The 19596-nt window shown below is 35.3% G+C and overlaps 1 protein-coding gene across 5 annotated transcripts in view; it reads right to left on the bottom strand.

Moving 5' to 3' along the window:
* Positions 1–2752: 2752 nt before the first annotated feature.
* The window catches only part of TTC8 (tetratricopeptide repeat domain 8), a 46515-nt gene continuing 29671 nt past the window's right edge, over positions 2753–19596 (bottom strand). For 3 of the 5 annotated variants that reach the window (XM_069465202.1, XM_069465201.1, XM_069465203.1), the window contains 6 exons: positions 19198–19308; positions 9705–9844; positions 8150–8324; positions 7720–7842; positions 5068–5151; positions 2753–2870 (listed from right to left, as the gene is read on the bottom strand). In XM_069465202.1, the coding sequence (XP_069321303.1) occupies positions 2754–2870; positions 5068–5151; positions 7720–7842; positions 8150–8324; positions 9705–9844; positions 19198–19308 (750 nt within the window). In that variant the 3' untranslated portion in view covers position 2753. The remainder of the gene's footprint in view (positions 2871–5067; positions 5152–7719; positions 7843–8149; positions 8325–9704; positions 9845–19197; positions 19309–19596) is intronic. The other 2 variants (XM_069465204.1, XM_069465205.1) reach the window with 1 other exon arrangement.

Here is a 19596-nt window from a genome sequence, read left to right as displayed (position 1 = left end):
ATTTCTTTAATAGAGATAGGGATATTTGGATTATCAGTTCTTTCTTGAAGGAGCTTTAACAGTTTGTGTCTTTCAAGAAATTTGTCCATTTTATCTAAATATTTGAATTTATTGACCTGAAATTGTTTATATTTCTTCATTAGCCTCTTAATATTTGTAAAATCTGCAGTGATGTTACCTCTCGCTCCTGATATTGGCAATTTGTGCATTCTTTTTTTTTTTGTTGTTACCATTCTGACTAGGGTTTATCAATCTTATTGATCTCTTCAAAGAACTAGCTTTTGGTTTCACTGACATACTCTATTTCTTTTCTGTTTTCTATTTCATTGATTTTCACTCTAATCTTTATTATTTCTTTTATTATGCTTACTTTGAGTTTAATTTGGTCTCCTTTTCCCCCTGGTTTCTGAGGATAGAAGCTGAAGTCATTAATTTCAGACCTTTCCACTTTTCTGATCCAGGAGCTTAGTGCTATAAATTTCCCTCTAGGTATTACTTTGGCAAATTACCACAAATGTTGCTATGTTGTGCTTTCATTTTTATTCTTTGCAAAATGCCTTCTAGTTTCCCTTTTAATTTATTGATGCGTTATTTAGAAGTGTGTTATTTAATTTCCATATATTTGAGGTTTTTCAGATATCTCCGTTATTAATTCCTAATTTAATTATGTTATAGTCAAAGAACATAGTTTGTGTGACTTAAACCTCATTAAATTTGTTAAGGATAGCTTTATGATCCAGAATATGGTCTAATTTGGTAAATATCCCATATGCACTTGAAAATTGCTGTTGTTGGGTGGAATTTTTTTTTTTTTTTTGAGACAGGGTCTCAGTTGCCTGAGCTACAGTGCAGTGGTATCATCATAGCTCACTGCAACCTCAAACTTTCAGGCTCAAGTGATCCTCCTGCCTTGGCCTTCCAAATAGCTGGGCCTACAGGTGCATGCCACCACACCTGGTTAATTTTTCTTTTCTTTTTTTTTTTTTTTTTGTAGAGATAGGGTCTCAGTATGTTGCCCAAGCTGGTCTTGAACTCCTGGTCTCAAGCAATCCTCCCACCTCAGTGTCCAAAATTGCTGAGATTATAGGCATGAGGCACCATGTCTGGCCTGAAAAAATCTTTATTTGCCTTTGTTTTCAAAATATATTGTCACTGGGTATAGAATTTTAGGTTGACTTTTTTTTTTCTTTCAGTACCTTAGAGATGTTTCTCCATTATCTTCTTGCTTGCATTGTTCTGACAAGAAATCTGCTGTCATCCTTATATCTGTCTTGTCCATAATGTGTCTTTGTTTTTTTCTGGCTGCTTTTAAGATTTTATCTTTATCACTGATACTGAGCAATTTTATTTTTATGTATCTTAGTGCAGTTTTCATGTTTCTTGTGAGTGGTATTCATTCATTTCTTGGATCTGTGGGTTTATAGATTTCATCAAATTTGGAAACATTTCAGACATTATTTCTCAAATATTTTTTTCTGTTTACCCCATTCTTTGGGGACTCCCATTACATGAACTCTTGAATTCAATTTTTTTTGTTCTGTCAGCTGAGTACTACTGTTAATACACATCTGAACAAAATATAAGTATCTATCAAATAGTTTTCATGAAGTTAAAAAAAAATGAAAAATAACATGGACAAATCCCCAAGTCTGAAGTGTAAGTTTCAGTGGCCCTGTTCCTTTAACACATTTCCTTGTGTGAACACTTTAATGACAGTCCCACTAAATAAGGCAGAGGAAAGTTTGAGAGACGTTCCAAGACTTTACAACACCACTGTACTGGGATGTAGCCTGTCTTGGGGCTGACCACAAGTGGTGACCACTGACCTGTGACTCTATTTCTAATCTGGATATTCTAATATTAGTAATGTGATATCCCATAAATAGCTTTTTAGGAAAAAACAAAATTGGCGGTACATCATTTGAAATAAAATTAAAATAATGACTAGATTTCTAAGGTCACTGTACTTCTAAAAAATCTGTTTCACTTGAGATGACTGAAATAAAAACTCGTGAAAAATAACAGAATGATGATGTTTTACACACTTTATCTTGATTTATCTTAAAGCTTAACAGATAATCACAAGATCTTTAATAAAAAATAGTTTTAAATACATTTTAAAGTCCTAAATAAAGTTTCTACTTAGCATAAATACACAGTTTTAGACATAAAAGCATAGTTTTTTGGTTTTTAAAATTTTTTTCTTTTTCTTTCTTTCTTTCTTTTTTTTTTTTTTTAGATATGTGGTCTTGCTAGGTTCCCCATGCTGGAATCCTGGGCTTAAATGATCTATCTCAGCCTCCCAAGTAGCTGGTACTACAGTTGCTGCCACTGTGCCGGGCTTAAAAGTGCAGTTTTAAAGGCAGATTTCAGACCTCTTAAGCTATATGATGGCTAAGTATCAGCTTAAGGATTTTAAAAATGTGTATTTACAAAAATTTGAGGAAATTCATTAAAATGTTTTATAAACATTATAAACAAACACATACCATATAATATAGGAGAGAGTTAAAATTTCATGATCTACTTAGAAATACTTAAATCTTGTATTTTATATTATTTTACAGAGTTACTGTTATTATAAAATTTTCATTATACATTCTGGTTTAAACTCCTTTATATATCACCTTCACTAATATAAAGCACAGGTTTGTAAAGTATATATATTATACTATATACATAGATAAACACACTACTTTTTTCCCCTTGTATATAATGCCCCTTCATAAGAACATATTTGGTCTAAGGAACAATCAGAGCGCAGCAAAATGCTGCTTTAATTGTTTAATTAAATGTTGAGTATCCACATGATCTGGAAATGCTGCTTCAGACTTCTGTGCAGCAACATAGCTTCTCTGCAGATCTCCAATCTACAACAAATACAAGAATAAGGCCACGGAATTAGTTTAGAAAAAATGAGTAAGGAAGTGAAAAAAAAGACATACCATCTGCATGCTGTAGAAACTCCAAGGGTTCTTACAGGTAAATTGCTTGATTATGCTACTCTGATTTTAGAATTCTCTCACCTAGATTATAATTCAATCTTGAAAATATGTGGGAAAAATAAAATAACCAATTATATAACTAAAGTGTGCTCATTACAGCTCTCTAGCAAAGAACTTAAAAACCTGTTTTCTTATCCTATTACTGATAGTATTATAAACATAAAATGATATTTATATGCTAAAACAACCAGCTCTAGATAGCTTAGGAAAACCTTGGGGAAACTATAATGTACCACAAACAAGGACATACTTTGATTAGGGTATTATCTTTTAGACATAAAATTCAAGGAAAAACTATTGTATTTAAGACAATATGCTCTAAGACATTTTAAATAATGCTAGTACAATAATGTTGGGAAGATATCTGGTTTTAAAAGTTTCTAAAGGGTGTCTCTGATTTTCAATGAACTATATATTAAAGTCCAGTCTCAAAAAAACCCCACACATACTATCCAAATCTGTCTAAATATATATTTTTTATTGATACTTAAGAAATGTACACATTTATGGTGTACATATGATATTTTGATATATGCCTATAATATGTAATGATCAAATCAGCGTAATTGGGATATCCATAACCTCAAACATTTATCATTTCTTTGTGTTGGGAACATTCCAAATCTTCTCTTCTAGCTATTTTGAAATATATAATAAATTATTGTTAACTATAGTCTGAATATATCTTGATTCACGTATACACCTCTAAAAACAGAGAGATTTTTGGTGTGTACACAGAAAAAAATCTAGATAATTCAACTCTGGCACGTTTTTGGTAACATATATATGTGTTAAAAACATAGACTGTTTCTTTTTCTAAATCACACCATTTTTTTAACATACTATTTTTTTCTTATGGAAATATAGCCTTTTGCTTAAAGAGCTATCTCATTTGAATTATATATTATTAAAATATGATGATATTCCTGAAAGAAAGTAATTAAGCCTTCTTTGTGGTTTGACTAAGTAGCAGCACAGTGCAGTAAAAAACACACAGGTATTATCAGGAACTGAGTGTGAATTTGGATATAGTTCCCTGGCATGTTTCTCCAGGGAAGTCTTTTAACCTCTATGAGCCTAGCCTCAAGTTCCACTAGAATGTAAGCTGCATGAGGTAGGTTTTTGTCTGTTTTACGCATTGCTACATCTTCTGTGCTAACAGCAGGGTCTGGAATATAGCAGGAGGCTCAATAAATAAAACATCAGTTGTATGAAAAAATGAGTAACGAAGGTAAAGGATACCTACATTGCAGGGTTGTTGGGAGAATAAAGCAGGTATGTAAGGCACCTAGAACAGTGGCTGGTATATAACAAGTGCTCAAAAATTACAACTTATGAGTGACAGAGCTTGTTTTATTTGCTGAACAGAAATGATTGTGTAGATGGCTTCACATTCATGCTACGAAAAATAACATCTTTACAATTCTTATGGTCTATAAAGACCCTTATTTACATCACAAACATTTTTAGCCATTTCTTTGTTCTCAAAACAGACAAAACCTTCCATGTTAAAGAAAGATTTCCAAGTAAAAGTTAGTTATTATTAACTAACTTTACTTATTCAAAATGGCACATGGTTCCTTTTAACTTTTGGATATTATCAATAACTGACTTGCAACACAGTATTAACAGTTGCATTTCCCCCTATCGTTCACAGCTAAAATAGCTTTCACTAATATCTCTAATTTTACAGCAATCACGCAAGTCTTGGTGGCAATAATAATATACAGGATTAACTTGCTGAAAAAGCCAATAACTAAATACTTCCCAAACCAGAAGTTACTTAATGAGCATTTTTCTTCAATGACCAAATGTCATATTTTAAAATAGAAAATAATTCTTCTGCAATCTATAATAGTTTAAGTTTAGTCAATATTCAGTGATAAAGTTTATTAAACTGTCCCTTGAAGTGAAGACGTATGTGAATACAGTAATTAAGAGTTTAAAAAGAACATTTCTTTCAGGAAGGTAAGGTTAGAATTTCCTTATTTATTTTTACTGTTTTTTAAGCAAGACATAAAAAGAACAGATCAGATGATAAATTAATAAAGAAAGAGAATACCTTATCAGAGACTGTCGCAAAATTAAAATGCGGTTCATACATATGGGGTGCTAAATTTGATGCAGTTTGCAATAGTGCCCTTGCCTGTGTAAAAAAGAAACGAAAAGAAAAACCGAAGGCATATGAGCATATATCAGCACTATATTTGTGATTTTTTTGTAAAAGAATTCTTTACCTACGATAGAAACTTAATAAACATGATCCTGTGATAAATATAGATGACATTCCTCACTAAATACAATGATTTACTAAAATACACCTAACTAGTGATATTTTTCCAAAATTATGTTAATGATAAATGATTCAAAAGACAGAAAATACAAGAATTAAAAGTTTACAGTAAGTAGATTTACAGTTAGTTGAGAGCTGTTCTCATAAATTTTACGCATCAACCTGATATACAATTTGAAATATAATCTTCTTAACAAAAAAAGTTCTTAATCTAGTTTGTGTTGCTATTGATTGATTTAACAGGCTTTAATTACTTATTCTCTAATGTAATAACAACAACAACAACAACAAAAACTACGGTAAATTTCACAGCCCAAAATTCTGTGCTGGATGACAGTAAGCATTTATTACACTGCTGGCCAGTTTTGGAAGTGAAACAGCAGCTGAATATGATACGCTTTCTGTTCTCTAAGATACACAGAACACAAACTTTCACATTATCTTTTGTTCCCTATAGGCTCAAAGGATCATACGTGGCAGAGACCACTGAGTGGCATGAGATGCTCATACATTTATCGTGAAGACCACAAATTCACCATTACAACCTGCTGAACAACCCTTCAGCTTGCAGCTAAACTTAAAACCTCTATCCATGATCCTGAGGACAAATTCATACATCTTTTTTTATGGAAAATAAAATGATATCAGTTTATATAGAATGGTGGATTTTTTAAAAATAAAATGGGGTTCATATCATGAAATCTTTCACCAAAACATTTCAAGTCAATTGCATACTAGAGAAACTACAGTAAGTAGGAGGAAAAAGAAATCACCAATATGGGAACAGAAAAAAAAAATCACTTGCTTCCATATGGACATAGGCAAAGTTCCATGACAAAACAAGTGTCCACTTTACAGTAATGTCTATAAACTATAAATCCATCTTATTTACTTTGGGAGAATTTATGAAATAAAGGTAATATCCAATGATGTTAGTTTTCTTGTTTTCGTTGAAAGTGTACCATTGTGTCTAGGATGTTCCAGCATGCTGCTCACCATGTCTGTGAGCGTGGATGAAGTTACTCACCCTCCTCAAGTCTCCATTTCTTCTTCTCCAAAGTGGGGAATGCAACAGTATTTGCCCTTGATTTCCATTAATATTGTGTGAAATATTTAGCCTTTTAAACTGTTTTATGGACATTATAATAATGCAATTTATTAGGCATCTACTATGTGCTCAGTACTATGCTTCTATTATGCCAAGTGCCTTACATGCATGATCTAATCCTCACAAAAACACTTTCAGGTCAGCATTATTATTACTTTATTTTCTATATCATCCCTTCATTCCACAAATATTAACTGAGCATCTACCACGTGCCAGGCACTGTTTCTGATGCTGAAAATGTAACAGTTACATGGCCGATAAGGTTCCTGCTTTCATGTAGCTGACTTGCTACATTCTACACATAAGTGTGGAAATACTGATAAAGTGATAAGTACTGTGAAGAAAAAAGTAGATGTGATGGCACCCGAGGGCTCCTTTGGACTGATGTTGGAGATGGCCTTTCTAAGGAGGTGGCATTTAAGCCAGGACCTGAATGACAAAAAGAAATTTGTCATTGCAAGATCTGAAGGAAGAACATTCCTAAGGCCCTAAAGGAAGACTGAGCACTACATGTCTTCAGAGCAGAGTGGCGTGATGTGTCTGCACGTCGGTGGGAAAGACGGAGTGGCAAAAGATGCCACATGAAAGGAAGCCAGAGGCCAGATCATGTGGGGCCTCGAAGGCCACCGTTTGAAGCCCAGATTTTATTCCAAGTACAAGGAGAAGGCACTGAATGGTTTTAAGCAAAGTAGTAATAAAATAATCTTCTTTTTAAAAAACATTCCTTAGGCTGTTCTGAGGAGGGTGTGCGTATTATAGAGTGCACTTCCTTGCTGATGTAAGTGGAAACAAAAAGACCAGCTAGGGGGATCTTGTAGTACAGTCCAGGCGAGAGATGAGAGAGCAGTTTGGAGAAGGGTGGTGGGAACAAACAAAAGGGCAGGTTCAGGGTGTGACGGGACTTTGAGGTCGGAATGCCAGGGCTTGCTGGATATGATGCCGCCGCAGGCATGGCAGGGGAAACAGGTAAGAAAAGAGGCCTCAGCGGGTAACTCCCAGGATTTGGGCTTGAACAAGATGGTGGATGGGGGATGGTGACTGCTGGAACAATTTACTAACATAGGGAAGAGCGGGGAGATGCAGATTTGCACTAATAACATCAAATGTTCTATTAATATTTTGGTTTTAGAATAGTTAGATAAGTTATCCAAGGTCGCGTAGCTAATATGTGCCGGAGCTGGGATCCAAATCCAGGCCCGTCGGACTCTAGAGCTCATTTTAAACGTATAATATATACTGTAACGCCAGCCACACATGACAGCTTTTCCTGGAGGAAGGCAGACTGCCCGCTGCGCCACTGCTGGTTCACTGACCTGTTCAACATGGCCCTTCCGCATCTCCAGCACGGCCAGGTTGTTGTAGGCCTCGGCATGGTGGTTGTTGTTGACCAGAGCCAGCCTGAAGCACTGATGGGCCAGATTTGTATCGCCGATTCCCTACCAGAGAAAAGAACTTATTTGAACCCATGGATCCATATGCTTCCTCCTGACATCTCCTCCCTTCTTTCCTCATATAAATCTTTGCTGCTACCACAGAAAAAGCAACAAGTACCATACAGTCATAGGAGTCAAGTGTGAATTCCATGTAAGTGGATTTAACTTGGGAACATAAAGTGAACTATGGTAATGCCTAGAAAACTCTAAATTGCCATGTAGGACTACAAGCAAACCTGGATTTACAATACCTGAACATTTTCTTCCAAGTAATTTTCCATAACAGAAATATATCAGAAAGACAACATACCACAGCTACATGTCCCAAGTTGTACCAGACATCAGCTGTCTCTTCTTCATTTTCTGCCAGAGAAAGGGCACGTTCAAATGAGGTCAGAGTCATATCATACTGCTGGGCATAGAAGCAACACAGCCCCAGATTGTTAAAAAGCTGGCAGTTGTAAACGCCCATCTGCAGGAGTCGCCTTTTCAAAAAAACAACACACAAATTTTGGTGTCGGACCAACTTTACAAATGTTAAGACATATATATATATTTTACAAAGTTAGAAATGAATTCATCTTATAATTTTTAACACTCCCAAAGAATATAAAAACAAAGTGTTATAGTAAATGAAAACGTTTATAGCAAATGCAAAAGCGTATCTTTTACAGTGGTAGTAGTCATGGGGAATGTGTCCAAAGGCAAGATCAGAAACAATTTATCTAAGTTTTTCCCCAAACACTTTGTTAGAGAACCAAAAAATAAGAAAGAAATAGTCACACAATGTAAAACCTACAGAGTTTAGCTTTATGAAGCTTTGGTCCATTGGGTAAATGCCTAAGACCATCTAATCTAATTTGAGGGCTGTGTTTAGCATTTCTCTCTAAGTTTTCAGCTGAGTTGGATCCTGTATTTGGCTATCTGTAACTTGTGGTTAAGCTGTGTCTACTGACCTTCAGTGAGCTTCTAGTGAGAAAGACAAGACCATCAGGGGAATCCCTACATTATCCACTTAGCTCTCATGCCGCAGCTCCAGAGCCCCACTTGCTTCTATGGATCATTAATCCCGAGGGACAAAGGGCAAGAGAGTTCAAATAAGCAAATGAAAATCCAGCCCAGCTGCCCTGAGAAACCCATGACCCACTTTGGGGGTGGGGGAGTAGAGCCAGCTGCATGTGCACAGGACGGCATTTGTATCGTTATATTTTATGCCTCCAACATATATTTGGAAAGAACTCCCGTCAGCTGCCAGTCATCTCCTTATATATTACCCAAGGGGCTACAGGGGAAGTCAGAATTTGAAAATTAATTTCAGAATCCATATACAGGATAAAGTAAGTATGTACTTAGAACCAGTGAAAATAATTTATTTAGACTTCAAAAAAAATATTTGAACAAGAGTTGACAATACTTCACAAAACAGGGCATCCTACTTCAGGTCCTCATCAAGGTTCAGAACACAAGGTCAACTGCTCTTTGCAAATCTCTTCACTATTTTGGTTTCAGTTTAGTGGTATTAATGGAGGCAGTGATGATGAGAAGTGTTTTAAGTAACTATTAAACTATTACTGGTGCATGATGAAATGGCTAACTCATACAATGACATGGGGTTAAAAATTCAGTCAATTATCCAGGTGTGTTTCTCCAAGACATCTGCATGTTTCCAAATTATTGGATGTCACTATAATGTTCATAAAATATCTGGGTGTTAGAATTTCTAGTTTTATATAGACATGGCCTATATTATCATTAGTTTCATACAGACATGGCCTACGTTAATATTATTTCTCTACATTTTCATTCCATCTTTGTTAGCGTTTCACAGGAAAGTAGTTCTATAACTTGAACCTTATAAAGCACACCTGTAAAACCGGAGAGCTATCTCTGGCTGGTCAGAATAAAAGTGGTTGCTTCCAATGCATGCAATGGCTTCCACGTGAGTATTGTCTTGTTTCAAAACTTCTTTGTAGTATTCTGCTGCTGATGAACTATTGTTCATTTCCTATTCTCCATCAAGACAGAAGAGCAATACTTTATTAATATTGGACAAGACACTGTTTTTTTTCTGACTGATCTAAGTCCATTCATTCACACCTAGTTATTGAGAGCCTGACTCAACGTGCCAGACTCTGTTCTGGGAACACAATATAAACAAAAAGATAAGGTTACAGTCCTCACGGAGGTTATATCTGGTGGGCAAGACAAACAAATGAGCAAATATGTAATAGAATGTCAGGAAAGGATAAGTGATGTGAAGAAAAACAGAGCAGGGTAAGGGGAGTGGGTGCTGCGTCAGAAGGGGTGGCTGAAGGGGTCACTTTGGAGGAGGTACTATTTGAAGAGAGGCCTGAGTGAAACAAGGGATCAAGACCTGAGCACATCCGGGGGAGGCGCAGTTTGAGCAGAGGGACTAGCGAATGTGTGAGCCTGAGGTGGGCACGCACGTGTCACATATGAAGAACTGCACCAAGACAAGTGAGGCGGGAAAGGAGGAGAGCGGCACAAAAGGAGATCAGAGGGGCAGCCAGGTCCTGTGTCAGACTTTTTTTTTTTTTCTAAGTTAAGAGAACACCATTAGAGGATTAAGAGCAGAGGAAGAAGATAATCATATTTGCATTTTTAAAGAATAATTTGGCTGCTACCTGCAGGACATACCAAAATAGGGAAGAATGGTAGCAGCAAGATCAAGAGTCCAGGAAAGAAATGACAGCAACCCAGACTATGTTCAGAAATACATACAGAATTAAAACTAAAGAAACCCTCTATAGTTGTTATATACTCTTCCTAAAATGCTGATAATCATAAATCAAGGTATCTAATATTACTAATGAATGTTACGTTTCTCAAGTCTACTTTCAAGGCCCAGTTCAGGCCTCACATCCTTCATGAAAATTCCCTTAATGCCCTGACTTGACTTAGCTTTCTTCTGCCTCTCAACTTACATGGCATTTATTATTTGAACCACTCACTTGTTCTTACCATATCAGGGCTCATATTTTTTGTTAGATGTTCATCATATTTTATCAAATATAAGAGATTCCATTGATTGTAATAGGCACCACACAATTTAAACATAGAATTTTTGATACTTACTGATAGACTTATTTAGATGTACTCAGACACAGATCACTTTTTTGCATACTTTATATAAAGTATATACACATAACCAAAATAAATTGAATATAGTATTCTTTCGCATGCAGTCAAATTCTTCTGAATCCCTTTTTGACTTAGTCATCATTGTCTAGGTGTTTCCATGCATTGGTGCTACACTATTTTTTTAATTGACAAATAATAATTGTACATATTTGGGGGGTACAGTGTGATGCCTCAATATGTATATGCATTGTGAAATGAGCAAGTCAGCTTAATTAATATACCCATCACCTCACATACTTACCATTTCTTTGTGGGGAGAACATTTAAAATCCACTCTCATCATTTCTTAAAAGTGTGCTCCACTGTTGTCTCCAGGACTTTCCTCCAAGCTATTGACAGTCATTCTGCTATGCTGATGCCTGAGCTTTCTTGATCTTACCAGCAGGTGTCAACAAAAGCTCTCAGGCAACATTCAGGAATAACTACCAAGTTCGCTATGCTGCCAGGAATAATGATCAAGTTCCCATATAAGCAGACTCTGACAACTACATGACAAATGACACTTGGTCACAAAGATCAAAAGATGCTATCCATTTTTAAATGTATCACAATTTCAGAGGCGTTAAAATGTGGAAAAAATGATTTTAGAATCCATGAAATATAGTAATTTCCTTTAAATCAAGATCATGTGGTGTACCTTTTCTTAACATCAAGTTTAGTACTTCTGGATACTAAAAAATTAATAAACAAGAATTAAACAACTTTCAAAAATTTTCTTAACTTCTCCTGTTTATACTAGAACAGAAATTCTCCAACTTTTTGGTCTCAAGATCTCTCTAAACTTTTAAAAACTGCTGAGAATCCCAAAGTTTTGTTAATATAGGTTATATATAATAGATTGATATTAGAACTTGAAACTGAGATAGTTTAAAACATTTGTTAATTTACTCAGATTAAATAACATTTCTTAATTAACTCATTCTAAATAACATGTAATGTACCTATAACATGTTAACATAAATAATATATTTTTATGAAAAATAAGAGGCTCTCCCTGAGTGGTGAAGGTCTGTAGGTCATATAGCCATGTCTGTAACAGGCTATATGCATTAGTCTGTCTAACTTGGAGAAGGAAGGCTGTTAAGTACTTTTGGCCATAGATCTAAAGTCACATGCTCCAATTTTGCTTCTACCAGTAATAAGATTAATGGTTTGGCCTTCATTTGTCTAAATCTTATATCTGTCTCTCAGTTGATTCTCAGTCTACACAGGTACTTATCAGTCCCATAAACCCTAATAAAACATTCACCAGTTGATCCAAACCCATGCTTTATGCAAATTTTTATATGCTTTATATTTGAAATTCTTACTCAAAGAAAAATGCATCCCATAGTGCAAGGCTTCAGTGTTAGCGCCTACAAAGGTGGCAATGCCAATACAAAGAAGACTCCAGCCTCAGTGGCCTATTGGTTCAAGGCTTTTATAAAATTACATTAGAATATTTATATACTTGACTGATCGGCACAGAAATTAATTTATGCCATCTTGAGGAATTTTAGACCGAAACACTTATTTTTTAGACGACTTTTTATGTAGTGTTTCAATTAAGTTTTATAAACTTACAAAATATGTGTTTGTGCTAAATAAACTTAAACATTACAAAAGGGTACAAAATTAAAAGTAAAAGCCCCCTCTCCAAATCCCAGTGGGCAGAGGCTGTTAATAGTTTCCTGAGTATTCTTCAAGAAATTTTGTTCATATATAAGCACACATATGGGTATGCATGCTCTAACCATAAACAATCATTCTAACATACAGTTTATTTTTCTTACTAGCAGTGTCTCAGCTGTCTTTCCATATCAAAACTAAAAGCTTTACTTCATTTTTTGTTTTACTTCTGCATGGCGTTTCATCAATACATGCATGGTATAGTGGTGGTATAGTCAAAACGCAGCTGGAACCATCTCATCTGGGGTGGTTTTACATAAATGGAGAGGGTTGATGGCCACTGCGTAGACTGATAGGAAGGAAAGTAAGAGCCTACAGGAAAGCCAAACCATGATATGTTGAACCACAACTGCTCTGAAGAAACACCACATTTCCATAAGTGTTTACATTCTTAACTAAATAAATGAGAATTTATAGGTGTGTGTGCACGGGCATTTGTGTGTGTGTGCATGTGTGTGTAAATCTCCCATTTTTAGCAATTTTTAAGCAGTGTGGAGATTGAGGAAATTAAAAGCAGTCTTTTGTCTGTCCCAGGTATGGCAAGCATTTTCTCTGTTTGATATTTGTTTTGGTTATACCTTTTGTTTTGGTTTTGTTTGTATTTTTGGTTTTGCAACATAAGAAATTTAACTTTTATATTCTCAAGTTTATCAAACTTTCCTAATAAGGCTTTCTGACTTTGTGTCATGCTTAGAAAAATCTTCCCCATTCCAGTTTATACAATTAACTCATCTGGGTTTTCTTCCAGAACTTTCATGATTTCAATATCTGAAGTTTTAAATCTGGCAATAATGAATTCTTTTTTTTTTTTTTTGAGACAGAGTCTCGCTCTGTCACCCAGGCTAGAGTGCAGTGGCATCATCATAACTCACCGCAACCTCAAACTCCTGGGCTCAAGCAATCCTCCTGCCTCAGCCTCCAGAGTATCTGGTACTATAATTGTGGGATGCCACGCCTGGCTAATTTTTTTTCTATTTTTTGTAGAGACGGGGTCTCTCACTCTTTCTCAGGCTGGTCTTGAACTCCTGGCCTCAAGCGATCCTCCCACTTCAGCCTCCCAAAGGGCTAGGATTACAGGAGTGAGCCACAGCACCCAGCCAGATTCTTTTAGTATAAGAATCATTACTCACATCCAGCTCTATTTTTAAACTACTTATTAGATAATCCAATAACATAATTGGCTTAATAGGTAATTTTCATCACATCCTAAATTTTCATATATATGAACACATGTGAACTCTGTTTTGGTCCTTTAATTTATTCCTACATCAGAACTGTTTAAATTATACTAGCTCTAGAATAGATTTTATTAATGTAGATTTAAAATAACATTTTCAAGTATATAAATATCACTTCAAGCATATAATAAACTTGTTATTTAAGTGATTTTTCACAGTAGTTATTTTTTAATCAATTCACAAAATATAGATAAAATCTATAATTAGGTTTTAATTATTTAAAATAAAATTGCAAATAATTTAAGAAGTGTTTGTTGCAGGAGTTCTCAAACTCTGTTATACATCAGAATCACCTAATGAGCTTGGTAAAAATACAAATGCCTGAGTCCCACCTTTTAGGACTTTTGATTCAGTAGGAAGAGCTCTTATTTCTTGTACACTCCCAGGGTAATTTTCATATACAGTAAAGTTCGAGGATCACTGGAATAACATTTCCAGGGTAAGGTTTCTAATTTCAAACACTTTTCAACAAAGAACAGCTAAAATAAAGGTCCATCTTTCAAATGGATTAACAAAATACCCTAAGAAAAATTAAAACCACTACCAAAGAAATTTCACAAGGATAAATCATTTTTAACAAGTGTCTGCACAAAACAAGCAATGAACAATAGGCAGTACAAGTTCATTTTAAAATGGGAAATATTTGAAAGGTACAATACAAAAAATGAAAGTGGTAAATAAAAAGAATAGAACATAAAGAGAAACTCTCCAGAGACAGGCATGATGGACATTAAAAAATCCCTAAAAAATCCCTAAAGGCATACACGGCGTAGGCTACAACGCTAAGAAACCAACTTTACTAATTAATTCTAAATCCTTGTTACATAAAGAGAGAAAGAATACACTGGAAATCTGACTTTGGTGTGGTAAACTTTGGCATAAAGGAAATTAACTATGTAAATCCAAGGGGAAATATTCCTACCACCTATTTCAAGTCTGTGCTTAATCCTTGGTTACCCTATTTATGCATGAAATATTGTCCCTACAAAGAGGATTCTTTCCTTTCTACGCCTTTCTTCCCTTCGAGTGCAAACTCAACTCAGACCTGGGAAAGGAAGAAGGTAGCTGACAAAAGAATCCCTTCAGAGCCACTTCCTATCAATGCCATAGCAACAGTAACTATAACAGAGGCTTGGAAGGAATTCTGCCCACTAGCAACCACACCGTTAAAGATATAATAGTTCTTCAGCTCTTTCTGCTAGCACTTCCTGCCTGAGAAGAGAAGGGTAAAAAGGCTGAACGTGCAGAAGGCAGATCCTAAAGGTCAAAGAGCTCCGATTATATCAGGATAGTCACCACTGGAACTAGCATAAATTCTACTGGTTTCAAAAATCAATTCTATTTTATTTCCTTTCTAAGTTTCTGGGTCAAAGTTTTGTTCATATTCAATTTATGGTCACAACAAGTAAAGACAGAGATGTTGATAAAGTATTTTTATTGATTGATCAAAGTCTTCTATTTATACATTTATCAAAATTATACTTCAAAAGGGAAACATTTTTCTAGACAATTTAAAAATAGCATTTTTTCATTTAAAAAGTAATGTATGTTCATTACGAAAAATCTAGGAAATACAAAAAGCATAAAGAAGAAAATAAAAATCATTCACATACTATCACCTAGATACGGCAAATGTTAATATCTTCTATTCTTTTTTAACAAAATGATTTCAAAATATCATACCTAGAATTTTCAAAGAATTTAAAGAGAACAGAGATGCTTCTGTTCCATATTATATTGGAAGTCCTAAGAAATACGATATATTTTTAAAAAGCAGTAAAATAATTGAAATGAAAAGATGAAAACTGTCTATATTTGCTGATGATAATTATTTTATTTACTTAGAATATCAAAGAGACCTATGGACAAGGTCTTAAAATTTAAAGAGTTGCTAGTATCAAATCAACTATAAAAAGCAATGCATTCCTATTCACCATGTCTTAGTTTTGCTCTGCCATAAAGGAATACCTGAGACTGCGTAATTTGTGAAGAAAAGTGGTTTATTTGGCTCACAGCTCTGCAGGCTGTACAAGAAGCATGGAGCCAGCATCTGCTTCTGGTGAGGGCTTCAGGAAGCTTCCAATCAAGGCAAAAGGTGAAGGGGGAGCAGGTGTGTCACATGGTGAGAGAGGGAGCAAGAGAGAGAAGGGGGGGTGCCCACGCTCTTTTAAACAACCAGCTCTCATGTAAACCAATAGAGCAAGAACTCACACATTACCATGGGGAAGGCACGAAGCCACTCAGGAGGGCTCTGCCCCAATAACCCAAACACTCAGCCCCACCTCCAACACTGGAGATCAAATTTCCACATGAGATTTGGACAGAACAAATATCCAAACTATATTACCAGAAATAATCCAATAGAAAATACAAGAGGAAAAAAAATAAGGATTCCATTCAGTTATACCTAGGAATACAACTGTGCAAAAAATATGTAAACAAAGCAGCCTGAGACCACTATTCTTAGAAAGGCCTGCATCTGAGAACTTGGGTAGTTACTTATATTGAGATAAAACTTTCTCCAAATGGTAACAATGGCTTGCTACACCTAAACAGTTTTACAGAGAGTGTGGTTTGTGCTGAACACCTGCTTACTTCTGGGGTTCTGGAACTTTGGTACATGATAGGCAGAGCACGTCTATACGACCAGCTCCAGTAGTAACCTTGGATACCGAGTCTCTAACGAGCATCCCTGGTAGACATCACTCCTCACGAGTTGTCACAACTTGTTGCTGGAAGAATTGTGTCCTGTGTGACTCCACTGGCAGAGGACTCTTAGAAGCTTGCACCTGATTGCTTCTGAACTTTTCCCTGTGAGACTTTTTTTTGCCTTTACTGATTGTTCTTTTTATATTTTTGCTCTAATAAATCTTAACTGTAAGTACAACTGCATGCTGAGTACTGGCAGTCGTAGTAAATCACTGAATGTCAGGGTAGTTTGGCGGGACGTCCCCCCCAACACATCATCTTTCTGGAGAGAATTACAAAATATTCATTGAGGGACAAAAAAGAAGATCTAAGTAAATGGAAGAGTTGTATCATGACTGAGAATGGGAAGAATGGCAGCCTACCCACCTACCCACCTTCCATCATTGATATATTCAATATAATTCTAATCAATATGCCCGCAGGGTTTTTTAATGGTTCTTGATAGGTCAATCCTAAAATCAGTATGGAAGAGCAAAGGGCCAAGAATAACCAACTGTGAAGAACAAGGTGGTAGAAGGTGGTATAATATTGGCACAGGTGTGGACAAACAGTCCAGTGGAACAGAATAGAAAGTCCTAAAACATATCCACCATGTAGGGAAAAAATTGACATTTGACACTACAAACCTTGGGAAAGATCAATAAACGAGCACGGACAACAGGCTATCCATCAGGGAAAATAATTTAAATCTCTGTCTTATACCATTCTCTATACTCTTCTGTGTGTCTGAAATACTTCATAATAAAAACTTAGTTTGACTAAATGTATACATTAAAATCTCTTATTTTACTGGTAAACCACAGGCCAACAATCATAATTTTATAAATTGTTCTCCTTACTAGGACCCCAGGGGACAATGAGCTTACTTAAGTGCCACATAACCTCAATTTCACATCAACTTTTAAAACAATATGGCAATCCCTACCAAAATATGAATACCAATGACATTCTTCACAGAAATAGAAAAAACAATCCTAAAATTCGCATGGAACCACAAAAGACCCAGAATAGCTAAAGGAATCCTGAGCAAAAAGAACAAAGCTGGAGGCGTCACACTATCTGACTTCAAAATATACCACTAAGCTGTACTAATCAAATCAGCATGAGGACCCAGACATAAATCCACACATTTAAATCAACTCATCTTTGACAAAGGCACCAAGAACATAAAATGAGGAAAGGAAAGTCTTTTCAATAAATGGTGCTGGGAAAACTGGATAACTATATGATGAAGAATCCTATCTCTCACCATACACAAAAATAAAATAAAATAAAAATGGATTAAAGACTTAAATCTAAGGCCTGAAACTATGAAACTACTAGAAGAAAACATTGGGGAAACGCTCCAGAACACTGGTCTGGGCGGAGATTTTTTGTGTAAGACCTCAACAAGCACAGGCAACCAAAACAAAAATAGACATTTGGGATTACATCAAGCTAAAAAGCCTCTAGCACAGCAGAAGATGCAATCAACAAAGAGAAAACACAACCTACAGAATGAGAGAAAATATTTGTAAATTCATCTGATGAGGGATTAATAACCAGAATATATAAGAAATACAAACCAAATAGCAAAAAAACCAAATAATCCATTTTAAAAATGGGCAAAAGATTTGAACAGATATTTCTCAAAAGAAGACATACAAATGGCTAACAGGTATATGAAAAGATGCTCAATCAACATCATTAATCATCAGGAAAATGCAAATCAATACTATAATAAGGTATCATCTCACCCCAGTTAGATTTCCTATTATCAAAAAGACAAAAAATAACAAATGCTGGTGAGGACGTGGAGAAAGGAAAACGCTCATACACTGTTTTTGGGAATGTGAAGTAGTACAGCCATTATGGAAAACAGTATGAAGCTTCCTCAGAAAGCTAACAATAGAACTACTATATGATCCGGCAATCCCACTGCTGGGTATGTATCTAAAAGAATGAAAATCATTATATCAAAGAGACATATGCACTCCTGTGTTTATTGCAGCACTATTCACGATAGCCAAGATACAGAATCAACCTAAAGTCCATTGACAGATGAATGGATAAAGAAAATGTGGTATACATACACAATAAAATATTATTCAGCCATGAAAAAGACTGAAATCTTGTTATTGCAGCAACTTGGATGGAACTAGAGGTCATTATGTTAAGTCAAATAGACCAGGCACATAAAGGCAAATATCACATGTGCTCACTCCTATGTGGGAGCTAAAAAAGTGCATCTCATGGAGATAGAGAGTAGAATGGTGGTTACCAGAGGCTGGGTAGGGAATGGGGGTGGGAGGATGAAGAGAAGTTAGTTAAGGGGTATAAAAATACAGTTAGATAGAAGGATTAAGTTCTAGCACTTGATGGTACAATAGAGAAATTATAGTTAATAATTTATTCTGTATTTCAAAATAGCTAGAAGAGAAGAATTATAATGTTCCCAACACGAAGAAAAGATAAATGTTTGCAGTCACCTGATTTGATCATTACACACTGTATACAGGCATTAAAATATTACATGTACCCCCAAAATATGTACAACCACTATATATCAATGAAAAAATAATAACAATAATATGAACCTTACCTCATAGATTCTGGCAATTCCACAGAGCAGGGTTACTTCTCCAGGAAACTTATCTAAACCTTGTTTGAAAAGATTTAAAGCAGTCACAGGTTGATCCAATGAGATGTAAACCTAAAAGCATGACACATTTCAATACAATAGAAGTATCAGTTCTTAAAATAACAGTATTTGTTATGACAAGTTTATTGATTAGTAACAAATGTTCAGGAAAATTTCTAATAATGATGTTATAGTTTTGTCTCCCTTTGTTGTGTATGAAGCTTATTGTGGGCTTACTATTGTCACAGAGATTGAGCAGTAATTAGATAAAGATCAAGGGAAAATCTTTTTAGGAAAGAACAGACATGATGAGTATGTCTACAGGCTGGCATTAAGGAACCAATTAGTAGACTGAAGTTG

Source organism: Eulemur rufifrons, chromosome 2 (assembly GCF_041146395.1).
Source record: "Eulemur rufifrons isolate Redbay chromosome 2, OSU_ERuf_1, whole genome shotgun sequence".
NCBI lineage: Eukaryota > Metazoa > Chordata > Mammalia > Primates > Lemuridae > Eulemur > Eulemur rufifrons.
This window is presented reverse-complemented; position numbering and strand designations above follow the sequence as displayed.